The 14,097-nt window shown below is 37.5% G+C and overlaps 1 protein-coding gene across 9 annotated transcripts in view; it reads left to right on the forward strand.

The window, feature by feature from the left end:
• HNRNPC (heterogeneous nuclear ribonucleoprotein C) overlaps window positions 1-12,478 on the forward strand; it is a 47,359-nt gene extending 34,881 nt beyond the window's left edge. For 6 of the 9 annotated variants that reach the window (XM_060146358.1, XM_060146350.1, XM_060146386.1 and 3 more), the window contains 4 exons: window positions 10,384-10,541; window positions 11,086-11,202; window positions 11,445-11,605; window positions 11,705-12,478. In XM_060146358.1, the coding sequence (XP_060002341.1) occupies window positions 10,384-10,541; window positions 11,086-11,202; window positions 11,445-11,605; window positions 11,705-11,788 (520 nt within the window). In that variant the 3' untranslated portion in view covers window positions 11,789-12,478. Of the gene's footprint in view, window positions 1-10,383; window positions 10,542-11,085; window positions 11,203-11,444; window positions 11,675-11,704 lie in introns of those variants that run through there. The other 3 variants (XM_060146382.1, XM_060146389.1, XM_060146383.1) reach the window with 2 other exon arrangements.
• The last annotated feature ends 1,619 nt before the right edge of the window (window positions 12,479-14,097 follow it).

The raw sequence follows: 14,097 nt of genomic DNA on the forward strand, positions 1-14,097 counted from the left end.
AAGGGCAGTATTTGAACCTGCCTTTGGTATTAAGCAGGAGGTTTTTTAGGCGGGTAGGGTGAGGGTACATCTCTAATAAAGATACACAGTTATGAATATCCTTAGCATATTTGGGGAAGCAGCCAGCTGTGATTGGAAAGAATGTTGGTTGTCAAGGGCAGTTGTATGGCATATTTAGTTGTGTCATATTAGCAGTGATGTCTTATAAACAACTCCATGACTAGAAAAGAGAAACTGGAGGGGAAAAGATGTGTAGTTACCATTGTAAATGTTGGAATGGGGAGAAATTTCTGAGGTAGACTGCTCTTGGCATGATTTATTGGGTCAAAGTTATGAGAGCAGGTGCTTTGTAGGGAGAAAATAGTCAAGTAAAGCTGAGATTTTTATCTTTTATGACTAGAATTATGCCATCAAAGGCATAACCTTTTTGCTAAGTGACAAGTGTTTGGAAGCTTTGAGTTAGTTGTTAGAATTTTGGGAAATAAGCAATTTTGTTGATACTTACCCTACAGATCTTTTCCACTAAGGTATGCTGGTGATAGAGAGTGGAGAAAAGAAGTTGAGGTGGGGGAATCTCCATTGAAATGCAAGACAGGTAAAAGAGGCTGACCATCATATTCCTTAAACTAATATTTGAGCCCTTATTTTGTTCTAGGCATAGTGTTTTAGATTTTGAATTAAGAAGTCAAAAAATACAGTACATGGATTGGAGGCACCACCACCCATCTTATTGGTGTTAGAGGAGCTGTCTTCTTGGCTCCCTCCTTTTCTTCCAATTCTCTGATATTCCTGAGCAACACTGGACCCAAGAGATGGGCTTTGTATGTGTGTATGAAGGAAGAGTACATGAAATATTTAGGTTTTGGAGAACTGAGTGCGACCATCTGCTTGGAAAGAGCATGTGATTCAGAGAGCAAGAGAGTTCTTGGCTACTTGGAAAAGCTAAGAGATGCCTCTTTAGGTGACAGTTTAGATGTCATTTTAGGCATAGGGTAAAATTTTTCATTTGCTTAGAGCCCTTTTGTTGGTTCTTTCTTACGGGAACCTGATCATGTTGTAGTTGGCAGAAAGATTTTAGATGCGTGCATATATTAGTATGACTATACTTTGAACATAAATATGATATTATTGGATTTAAATTTGTGTCCTGGACTCTTGTTGAGTAAGTGGGAGATATTTATTTGAAGGGGAAGCATTTGAGTCTAGATCAAAGAATCTGCTTTGGCTCTTAATTAAGTGGTGTTTTGGGTACATTATTACCTAATGGAAAGGTAACCTCTGCTGTTTTAGGAATCTATTTCAGGACATTCTCCATCCGGGTATACTTTGTCAAGCTCCTTGATGTTAATTTTTTTTTTTTAAAACGTAGCTTTGTTGAGATGTAATTCATTTTACAGTATACAGTTCAATTTATATATTCAGAGTTGTGCAGTCATGATCATTATCTAATATTAGAACATTTTATCACCGCAAAAATAAACAACTTACTAGCAGTTGTTCCCTATTCTTCCTCTATCCCGAGGCCTAGCATCCGCTTTCTATCTATAAATTTGCCTATTGCGGACATTTCATGTCAGTGGAATCATATGAGATGTCTTTTGTGACCAGTTTCTTCCGTGACTTTTTCACAGTTCATCCATGTTACACCCTGTATTAGTACTTCATTCCTTTTTATTGTTGAATTATATTCCATTGCTTGGATAATACCACATTCTGTTTATCCCTTCATCAGTTGGTAGACTTTTGAGATGTTTCCACATTTTGAATAATGCTGCTCTGAACATTGGTATACACATTTTTGCATGGGCATATGTTTTCATTTCTCTTGGGTGTGTACCTAGGAGTAGAATTGCTGGGTCTTAATGATAATTCTGTTTAACTTTTGGGGGGACTGCCATACTGTCTTCCAAAGCATCTGTGCCATTTTACCTTCCTATCAGCCACGTTATGAGGGTTTTAATTTCTCCACATCCTTGCCAACATTTGTTTTATTATGTATCTTTGTTGTTTATTCTAGTGTGAGGATTATCCTATTGTGATTTTGATTTGTATTTTCTTAAAAGCTGATGTTGGGTTTTCATGTGCTAATTGCCTGTTTGTTCATCTTTGGAGAAATGTGTTCAGATCCTTTGCCCAGTTTTATATTGGGTAAAGCTTTTTCATATATTCTGGATATAAGTCTCTGGATACAGTATCTAATATCATTTTTGAAGTTTATTATTAATCTTTTTAGCTTTTTTTAATAGTTTCACCATTTTGTTTTGTGGTCATAGGAGATGTGTAACTATCAATTTATACTAAGGACATTTAGCTAGTTTGTTATGTTTTTGTTATAGACTTAAAGTTATAGAATTCTAGGCTCTCTTTGGAAATTATATATAGGTATAGGTAGATGTCTGAAAGGAACGAACCAGAACAGCGCTGTCCAATAGAACTTTGTGTGATGATTCTATATGTGCACTATTGTTGTAGACAGCCACATATGGGAAATGTGGCTAACATGACTGCAGAACTGAATTTTAAATTTGTTTTAAATTAGCCACACATGGCCAGTCACTACTCAGCTGGACAGTACACGTCTGGAGTGCTACAAAGTTAGTCCTGACTAGGTATAACAAATTTTGAGTAGTGTTTGATATGAGAAATATAATGAGTGAAGACTGCTCTTACGGAAGTTAGAGAACCCAGGCTGTAGTTTTGGAACAAAGCTGTTGGGAATAGTGAAAGAATATCCAGGAAACCAGTGTTATTTTTCAAGGAAAGAAAGAGGACATATCCTTTTGATAAACAGGATAAGATTTTACTTTGATACCCTCTTAAACTGTAATCCAAGGAATAAGAAACAGAGTCTACCAAACAGAATTTGACTTGTTTAGGTGGATAAACTTTTTTTCCAAGACCTTTATTACTTTACAGTGATAAGTGTGCTATTACTGTGAGATTAGTGGAGTTTAGCAAGGGGAACAGATTCATAAGGTACAAAAAGTATAATATAATAGCAGGAGAAACTCATCTATGGAAAATTGTTTTTGTGATTTCCTTATAGGAAGCATGGCATAATAGGCTCAAATTACATACATTATAGGCACAAGATCTGATTTTTATTTTGTAATAAATAGCTTGAAAAAGGATTCGGTTTTGTGGTAGATTATTATTCAAGTTTTGTCTGATTTTCTTAGGGAAAAACTCTCCCAGTAGTCTTTAAAGCTAGAAAAAAGGCAGACTAATCCTACTGGCTTTCCTTAAATGGGTAGGTTTGGTTTGTTATCTGTTGTTGATGAATTTTGATAAATACTTTCCTAGAGGCCAGTTTAGGAAAGTCACTTATTTTCTCAACAACTATTTGTTAAGATCTTATTATGAGGCATTGTTGTGTGCACCAGGGGTACTAGTGGAAAATAGATGGTCTCAGAGATGATGAATGGGTTGAACACATATACAGCACTGTTAAGATGTTGTGTATCTTTAGTTTTTACTCTGAATGAGGGAAAGGCCATTGGAGAGTTGTGAGCAGAAAGGATCTTTTTTTTTTTTTTTTTTTTTTTTTTTTGCAGTACACGGGCCTCTCACTGTGTGGCCTCTCCCGTTGGAGGAGCACAGGCTCCAGACGCACAGGCTCAGTGGCCATGGCTTACGGGCCCAGCCGCTCCACGGCATGTGGGATCTTCCCGGACCGGGGCACGAACCCGTGTCCCCTGCATTGGCAGGCGGACTCTCAACCACTGCGCCACCAGGGAAGCCCAGAAAGGATCTTAATTGTAATGTCTTAACAAGATTATTCTGAAAATAGATAATAAGTGGATGATGGAATTATTTATACAGTCATTTGGGGAAGGATCAGGGAGGTGATGGTGGGAATGGTGAGAAGTAGTTGAATTTTTTGAAGTTAATGCAGACAGATTTGCTTCTAGATCTATGTGAGGGCTAAGAGAGGAATCAAAGATGTCACCAAAGTTTTGGCTTGGAATGTATAGAAACAGTGGATAGGGAGAGAACATAGAAGGAACCAGGGTGAGGGGTGAATATAACAGATGAGTTGTGGACATGTTAACTTAACCTCCTTATTAGATATCCACTTTGAGAGATGTAAAGTAGGCAGTAGCATGTGTGGAAATCATTAGTGATAAGGGTAGGTTTTGATAATGGTGGGGGCACAAAACTTTACAAGGAGATTCAAGAGAGAATGGAAAGACAGATTGTGGAGACAACTTAGAAAACTTTTAAAATATATATATATATATATATATACGGTAAAATTTACTCTTTCGGTGTACCGTTTTTACATGCGTACCCATGTATCTACCAGTACAGTCAAAATATAGGTAGTTTTATACCTCCAAAAATTCGCCATGAAGCTCCTTTGTAGTCAGCTCTTCCCTCCACCCTATCCCCTGGCAACCACAAATCTGTTTTCTCAGACAACTCCTTAAAAGAAATTTTATTGTAAGTGAAAAGAGAGAATTGTACTCTGACCTGGCTTGATAATATGAGAATATAGGAATGAATGAGCTTATATGTTCTTAACTTACTGTTTATAAACAGTATTTTTCATAAATACTGTTTTTAATTTCAGCTTTTAAAAAAGTAAAAATTGGACCACACTGAGTTTAAGACATTATCTTTTGGATATGTTGAGGACATCATGACAAATGAGTAATAGTATAATTTTTTGGAAATTAAGGAGTCTTGAAAAGATTATCACCTGGATGGAAAGTTTGATAAACAGAAGCAAAGCCAGGGATTAAAAAGGTTTTTTTCCTTAATATTTTCTTGGATCCAGTCCTGTTTCTAAAAAGATTGATTTAGGACTCAAAGCAATCTGCATTTTATCACCCAGATTATTTTTTTTCAAGTGAATTTTCAAATTGCCTTCCTATGAAACATATAGTTTTATGTTAACATAGCTTTCCTATGAATCCATCAAGAAAGTTCAATATAGTTGCTTAATTTTAAGAAGCAACTTCTCATATTTTAAAAGTTGTGAGATTGGATGCATCTTAAAATGAGTATGTACATTCGGTATTTCTTCCCTCTCTTGCAAAACTGTTTGTAAAAATCAGTGGGACAGGGCTTCCCTGGTGGCGCAGTGGTTGAGAGTCTGCCTGCCGATGCAGGGGACACGAGTTCGTGCCCCGGTCCGGGAAGATCCCACATGCCGTGGAGCGGCTGGGCCTGTGAGCCATGGCCGCTGAGCCTGCACGTCCGGAGCCTGTGCTCTGCAACGGGAGAGGCCTGCGTACTGCCAAAAAAAAAAAAAAAATCAGTGGGACAATTTTTAATCAAATGTATCTTTGAATTTGCAAAAATATCTCTAAATACTAATATCAACAGTTCTTTTCAAAAGAAGATTGCAGAACCAATTATTGATTGCTACCATTGGTTCTACATATATAGAGGCTGTTGATTCCTGCTCTTTGTAAGCAGCAGTGCATGTGGTATTCCCCAAACTTTGGGCAAGCTTCTTAAACCTTACAGAGGTACTAATAACCTCTTTATGTGTTTTTTTCCCCTTTAGTTAAAGAATTGTTATTTAGTTAAATTTTGATAGTTTGGGTGACCCTATATATTGAATGAATCCTGTACAGCAGACTGGTTTATCATTTAGTCCCTTTATCATTTAGATCAGAAGTACTTGCTGTTACTAATTTTAACTGTCATACAGATAATCTGTATCCTTAAATGGACCATAAAGGGCAATTTGAAGAAAGTTAAGGACCATAAAGGGCAACTATGCAAATTTACCTTGGTATTTGGAACTCTATCTACAAATTGTATTAGCAAAACAAGTGTTAACCCTTGTATCTAGTTTGGCTTCTCCCAGACTCCTCAAGGCAACGTTTGGGGAGGGGTGCCTACAAATAACAATTTTCGAAATTGTATCTTAGAAATAAAACACAAATTCTAAGAATTTCGCTAGTTTATTTTAAAGCTCAACAGGATGAATTCCAACTACATCATGAAAATGGGTTTTGAGGGTCAGTATTTGACATAACAGAGTTTTATATTTTCATTTTAATATAAACCTGAATTAAACATGTCACATTGTCATTTTTTGCACTTTTCCCTTATGTAGTTAAAGTCAGTAGTCTACTCATTTGTAAAATAAAGCTTTGACATTTAAAGAAATATATACTATTAAAATTAGATTAGGGTGAACTTAAAAAACTAGTTTTTAATAAGTATTTATATGTTAGAATTGTATACGATAGTCTTCAATAATAAACTTAAGATAATTTCATTGTGTTAATTACTAAAAAAAGAATGGTAAGATATAAAGTCTACTTGATGGGGTTGTACCGTCAATATAATCTGGTGGAAGTTTTGGTAGTTTTAAAAAAGGTTGCAAAATAGTTACCTAAATCATTCAAATATGGTTTCTCAGAAGGTTTTATAAAGAGTGAGGAAGAAATATCCAGGAATACATTTATAATGTTCAAAGATGCCAGTTATTGAAGGCCTTGATTCTTGGAACAGTTTTTTAAATTCTGGTATTCATGAGTATCGGTAGTTGATATTCTGCTCATGCAGTATAATGCTTCAGTCCACACAAGGCCAAAGATAAATAAATTTTGTAAAGTCCTTTTCTACAAAACTGTACAGCATAATGTTACATAAGGGGTGTGTTCTGAAGGTTTACTCTGGATGATATACTGGGAAACTTACAATTGAAATTGTAGAAGTTGTAGATTGTTCTAAGTCGGAGCATTCACAGAATTTTAGCAGACAATTTCAGGGAGTCTCAGACATTGTAAAGCCCCAAAACATAGTACCCTATAAAATCAATCCCTTTTCTAGGAAAATCAAAGGTAATGAGGAAGAAACTTCTCTTGAAATTTTTCTGTTGTAGATGAAAAATAATGAAGTGGAAGAAAAAATATCTCCTAACCCTTGAATGAAATTATGAGATTGCATGTTTAAAGTGAATTTGATAAATCAGTATTGTCAGTGGGGGGGTGATCTTACTAGATTGCTGTCACCTATAAATTATTTCACATTATGGCTTTTTTTTTTTTTTTTGCTGTACGCGGGCCTCTCACTGTTGTGGCCTCTCCCGTTGCGGAGCACAGGCTCTGGACGCGCAGGCTCAGCGGCCATGGCTCACGGGCCTAGCCGCTCCGCAGCATATGGGATCTTCCCGGACCAGGGCACGAACCGTGTCCCCTACATCGGCAGGCGGACTCTCAACCACTGTGCCACCAGGGAAGCCCAATGGCATTTATTTTTTATTTAAATTTTTTTGTGGGCAACGATACCTGAAAGTTAGTTGGTTTTCAGAATTTGATAATGAATATGCCTAAAATTATTTTTTATCTATCCAATTTTTAAGAGTGGAAACAGTTACAGTACGTTAAATAAACATTCAGGAGAACGTAGGTTTTTACTAATACCTTTTTTTTTTTGCTGCATTGGTTCTTTGTTGCTGTGTGCAGGCTTTCTCTAGTTGCAGCGAGCGGGGGCTACTCTTCGTTGTGGCTTCTTATTGCGGTGGCTTCTCTTGTTGCAGAGCACGGGCTCTAGGCTCGTGGGCTTCAGTAGTTGTGGCACTCGGGCTCAGTAGTTGTGGCACACAGGCTCTAGAGCGCACGCTCAGTAGTTGTGGCACACGGGCTTAGTTGGTCCGTGGCATGTGGGATCTTCGCGGACCAGGGCTTGAACCTGTGTCCCCTGCATTGGCAGGTGGATTCTTAACCACTGCACCACCAGGGAAGCCCACTAATACTTTATTCTAGTTGTTTCTATCAATACTTTCATAGTGGTTGAAATGTATTATTATTAATCAGGGTTTTTGAGGCCGAAGATCACTATGTGTTACATCTAGTCATTTAAGAAGCTTGCCTTTGAAAACGTGTACATTTAATAAATGCCTTGTAATGCTTATGTTTTAGCCTGGAGATTAGGATAGAGGGTTTTTTTGGTCTCATCTGTTTATGTTATTAGCTAATGTGTGTCCAGAAATGTTTTAATTTCTTTAAAATGGTATTTTAATTGCCTTTTATTTCTGACTAGTTTTTATACCAACACTTAGTGTCCAGATTTCTGATTCAAGGTGCAGCCATAATTCTCTTAGTGTTGAGTGCTTGTTCCTCTGGTAATAGTGAAACTTCCATGAAGATGGGGCTTTATCATTAGAGGATCAGAAGCTGTTTTGATGCCTCCTGTGATTTACTTGTATAGCTTTCCTGTGGGGAAAATGGTTACTTAATTTGTAGCTGGTTCTTGAAGCTTTTATACTGAGCTTCCGCTTATCTATTCCTTTGACTTTAAGGGTTATCACAGTAGGTATGGTTTTTCTCTTTGTGTTTTTGCCTCATATTTTCACATTGATGCACTTTGGCATTTTATAAGGCAAAGTCTACTTAAACTTCCTTAGAGGAATCCTTGTGAGTTTTTTGAGAGCCCATTTTTGCTTAACCAGCAGTTAAGTTCTGTGGCACTAAAAAGCATCACTAGTTGATCTTTTAAAATACATTTTTCTTTAGAGAACTAGAGCGTTTGACTTCCATTTGTGTTCAGGAGGCCATTACATAGATTGAAAGTAGACTGCATTTCTTCATTTTTGCTATGGCGATTTACCCCGGTTAGATGAACTAGTATGGTTCAAAAGGAAATTCCAATGCCTTGGAGTGTAGGGAATGTGGAATGGCTAGCTCATTGGTTTGGAGACTGATGCCAGTGAGAGTGAGTAGATTGGAAGGTAGGTTAGATCTCTGAATTCAACAGGGCTGAGGCATGAGATGTTTCATACCTAAAGATGTGGATAACTCACTTTTTTACCCCCAGAAATTGTACAAAGTAGCATCACCTTACACAAAGGAAAGTAGTTTCTGAACACTGATATTTTATAGTTTCTGGATCATTATACTTTGGAAAATTTCGGGCCAGAAGATGAAAAGCTATACATAAAAATGGAAGGAGGTAGTGATAATAAAAAGTTACTGTTGGGGACTTGCCTCGCAGCCAAAAAACCAAAACATAAAACAGAAGCAATATTGTAACAAATTCAATAAAGACTTTAAAAGTTGTCCACATCAAAAAAATCCTGGGCTTCCCTGGTGGCGCAGTGGTTGAGAATCTGCCTGCCAATGCAGGGGACACGGGTTCGAGCCCTGGTCTGGGAAGATCCTACATGCCGCGGAGCAACTGGGCCCGTGTGCCACACTACTGAGCCTGCGCATCTGGAGCTTGTGCTCCGCAACAAGAAGCCGCGACAGTGAGAGGCCCGTGCGCCGCGATGAAGAGTGGCCCCCGCTCGCCGCAACTAGAGAAAGCCCACGCACAGAAACGAAGACCCAACACAGCCATAAATAATAAATAAATAAATAAATAATCCTTAAAAAAAAGTTAACTGATGCATTATAAAATTTCAAAGCTTTGCGGTTAGGCAGAGCAACAGTTGGTGGGTTGTTAATAGCCAAAAAGGTTCAGAACTAGAATTACAAGTTTTTTTCCTACAGGTATGTCTTAGCTTCATATGCTGCCACAGGCTTTTGTAAAAGTAACAGCATGGGATAAAGAGACTGTCTAGATCTGATGTCCATGTGGGAAGTTTTTTTGTTGTATTTTGATTTTTCTCTTTACAAATGGAAGCCTCAATACCAGGCCATCACTTCGGTATATCTTTAGCAATCACTGGGATACTTATCCAGTGGAAGCAGCAATTGAGCAATCAGTGATTTTTGAAAGCTAAATGTGTGCTAGGCAGTGGATTTAGGCAGTAGTGAATAGTGAACAACATAGACAGTATTCTCTGTCCTGTTGGAGATTTGAGTGGAGAGTGCTAAATGTTGTTAGAATTGATAATGCTGTGTACACCCAGTTAACAACACATGAAATACCGGTTTCTATAGGCCAAAAATGGTTAATATTGGCAATTTTATATGGTTTAATGTAATACTACAAACTAGTGATAATTACTTGTATGCTTCTGTGGGTGAAAAGATCAGGGATTTAGCGACCAATAGCTCTGTTTGCAGACTTGGTTAATTGCAGTCTTTTGTAAGTACTTTATTTGGCTTATATGGATTGCTTATTGTAGTGTATATGTGAAAAGAATAAGATCAAGGTAAAGGCCATTCATTGTAAAAAGTAGAAATACTGTAAAAACTATTCTGTTAATACTGCCATTGTACACAGAAACCTTTTATGTCCAGTGCTTAAGGCAACCAACCATTGGATATGTGTGTATATATGTAGTATTTTCTTGAAGAAAAGTAGCTGCAGTATTAAATATATCAAAGAGTAAACTGGCCTTTTGAAAGAAATTAGCTTAGCAAAAAAATAATTGCAGAACAATGGACAATGATTTATCATTTTACAAGGACACCATTGTTGGAATCTTCCTGACTTGTTGTGAAGGAATTCTGTTCTCCTTTTATCCAATAGGATGTACAGTTACCCAGCACGTGTTCCTCCTCCTCCTCCTATTGCTCGGGCTGTAGTGCCCTCAAAACGCCAGCGTGTATCAGGAAACACCTCACGAAGGGGCAAAAGTGGCTTCAATTCTAAGAGTGGACAGCGGGGATCTTCTAAGTCTGGAAAGTGTATGTATTATTATTGCAGCTTTGTGATTCTGATATTTCTTGTATGTTGAAATATGGAAATTAGTGCAGTTAATGTTCAGGTTTTGTACAAATAACTTTGCATAATCAAAATAATAGAAGATGAGAAAATAGTGATTAAGGGGCCAACTCTAGGAAGCCTTCTATCCTTAAGACCTTGGTAATTTGAAAAAAGTCATTAGATTTTAGGGAGTTGAGGGGCGCCCATTCATTGTGTAAAATATGTTGGTAAAGTGCTTTTAAAATAGAATTGAGGTCTTTAGCAGACTTACAAAAGTAAGAATGCTGTTGCTAAGGAACTAGGCACATTAGATTCAGTTTTCAGCTACCAACTAAAAGATCGGTGGACCCCATAACTAGGACAGTCTGGTACAGGCTCCATTTCTCTCCAAGGATCTCATGTTGACTACTGTTGTATAGTCTAGTGGGGGAGTGTATTGTATAGTCTAGTGGGGGAGTGTGTGTATAGCTAACTGGTAGCTTCTGGTACATTTGATTCTAATCTAGGGTTTTGTTTGTATTAAAGTGAAAGGAGATGACCTTCAGGCCATTAAGAAGGAGTTGACTCAGATAAAACAAAAAGTGGATTCTCTACTGGAAAACCTGGAAAAAATCGAAAAGGAACAGAGCAGCAAACAAGGAGGTAAATGGTCCTTTTGCTTGTTGGGTGTAAAGTAGAGGTAGCTATCTAAGATAGTTGAAAGTGTATGTTGGAATAGTGGGATAGAAAGCAGTTTAATTGGAAACTTGTGGAATTTGAATTGGGAAGGACATTTGTGTGGGAGGATATAGACTTGTGCTGCAGTTCTATGATCATCAGTGGGGATTGTCTACATCCTGTGGACATTACTTGCCCCTAGACAGACTTGTCCTTCTCATCCGCAGTAGAGATGAAGAATGATAAGTCAGAAGAGGAGCAGAGCAGCAGCTCCCTGAAGAAAGATGAGACTAATGTGAAGATGGAGTCTGAGGGGGTGGCAGATGACTCTGCTGAGGAGGGGGACCTACTGGATGATGATGATAATGAAGATCGGGGGGATGACCAGGTGAAAACCACGGGAAAGGAAAGAAAGAGGTGGTGGAGGGGGGATCAGGGACACATGGAGTGCCTCTAACTCCATCCTATTTGTGTCTGTTTCTCACAGCTGGAGTTGATCAAGGATGATGAAAAAGAGGCTGAGGAAGGAGAGGATGACAGAGACAGCGCCAATGGCGAGGATGACTCTTAAGCACATAGTGGGGTTTAGAAATCTTGTCCCATTATTTCTTTACCTAGGCGCTTGTCTAAGATCAAAATTTTCACCAGATCCTCTCCCCTAGTATCTTCAGCACATGCTCACTGTTGTCCCCATCCTTGTCCTTCCCATGTTCATTAATTCACATTGCCCTGCGCCTAGTCCCGTTTTCACTTCCTTTGATGCTCCTAGTAGTTATGTTAAGTCTTACCCTGTAATTTTTGCTTTTAATTTTGATACCTCTTTATGACTTAACAATAAAAAGTATGTATGATTTTTATCAACTGTCTCCAAAATAATCTCTTGTTATGCAGGGAGTACAGTTCTTTCCATTCATACATAAGTTCAGTAGTTGCTTCCCTAACTACAAAGGCAGTCTCATTAGTTGAGTAGCACCTGAGAACAGCTTTGAATTAGAGGTGTGTGTGTTATACCCCACGTAAGAGTGCTGTGTGGGGCTGTTCAACACAAATGTAACAATGTATTTTTGTGAATGAGAGTTGGCATGTCAAATGGATCCTCTAGAAAAATAATTAGTGTAATAGTCTTAAGATTTGTTTTCTAAAGTTGATACTGTGGGTTATTTTTGTGAATAGCCTGATGTTTGGGACCTTTTTTTCTCAAAATAAACAAGTCCTTATTAAACCAGGAATTTGGAGAAAAAATAAACACCCTGGTTTTTTATTTTTGTATTTTATAATTGTTTACTTCAAATTCTTTGTTTCACAGCGGCCTCCACAAAACCCCTAGAATATACTAGATATATTTTTCTTTGAGTCATAATTATTATGCATACCAACATACACTACTCAAATTGTGTTTCATTGGGGTGGGTGTTGAATTAAGGAGACAAGTAACTTTGATGTAAAGTGGAGATTCTTTTGCAAAAATGGCTTTTAGATCCTAATGAAAAAGTTCGGGAACTGCATTAAGCCTTTTCTTCAATGTTTTGTGGTCCAGTTGGCACCTTTTTTAGAGTTATTTTTTGTCGTGTGCTTAACTGTTTCAACCTTAAATAGAAAGAGGCTCAAACATGTCAAGATTTTAGGAAAAGTGAAACAACTGAAGAATAAAACCTGTATTTTCTTCCATTTTGTTCTTTTAATTGCTGTTTATAGCCCCAGTTACCAAATGGATTCTGAGTCTGTGCCTCAGTGTTACTGAAAATAGGAGAGCTTTTTATTTCCTGGTTTTTTGTAGCCTGTGCCTTCCTAGGTAACTGAGGACACAGAGTTACACATTTATTTCACTTTCAATTAATTCAATCCATATAAACTAATTTTAGGCATGGTACTAGTTAGCACCCAAACTTCTAAGGCTGGATTTATTAAACAGCTTTGTTTTGTGATGCTTGCCTTGTCCTGAAAGGTCCAGTTTATTTGTTTTATACTTCAGTTTTTCGTGCAGAGCAGGACAAAAACAGTTAGTTTTGGGCTGTTATCACTCACACAAACCTTGGGTTCCCCAGAAAGTTGCTGCTGTTTCAAAGGTGTTTATATACAACCTAGTAATGGGCAGAAGTCATATCCTATTTATAAAGGTTTCATAAATCATTTTATATAATAGATGACAAAGTAGAATAGAAGGGAAAGGCTGATCTGTGGACTGCCCTTGGATCTCAGATTCACAGTATATACGTAGCTTTTGTGTGATGATTCGGTCAAAAATACTTTTAACCACCTTGTTTTCTAATCTTATATGTTCTCATGTTACACAAACTCACTTTTAGCATGTAACTGATGACAAGAAAATAAACTAGATGCTTAGAAGAAGAGTCAAAGTTCTAAGACTAAGATGCTAATAAAACCTGTTTGAGATTATGTTAGCCATCAGTATTTAGAAGTATTGGACCAATTACCCCAGGCGTGCAATTGTCTATTTTTAATTGCATATGAAACCAGGTATTGAAAAAATTGTGGAAAGCTCAAAACAAAGTAAAATACAGTGATGCGTTTGTTTGGATATAAAATTTAGAATAATGGGTTTTCTCAGTATGCCATGAAATCTAAGAAAATAGCCTGGAAGATTTTAAGAGTGCAGTTTCCAACAAAGGTTGGAATGCAAGAGAGGAGGTTGGATGATTGAAAAGAAATCCCTTTGAAACATTTCTAATGGTATGTAATTTTTAATTGGTAAACTGTTCTTTGGAGCTCACTGGCTTAGGGTGCTTTGTAATTTGCCGTTATCTAACCAGTGAAAGGAGCAAACTTGATGTCCAGTTGGGGTGGATGACAAATTTGGAATGCTTGGAAGGGGGTTCCCATTAGATTTCACTTCAGATGTTACTCCAGCATCTGAAACCT

Source organism: Lagenorhynchus albirostris, chromosome 1 (assembly GCF_949774975.1).
Source record: "Lagenorhynchus albirostris chromosome 1, mLagAlb1.1, whole genome shotgun sequence".
NCBI lineage: Eukaryota > Metazoa > Chordata > Mammalia > Artiodactyla > Delphinidae > Lagenorhynchus > Lagenorhynchus albirostris.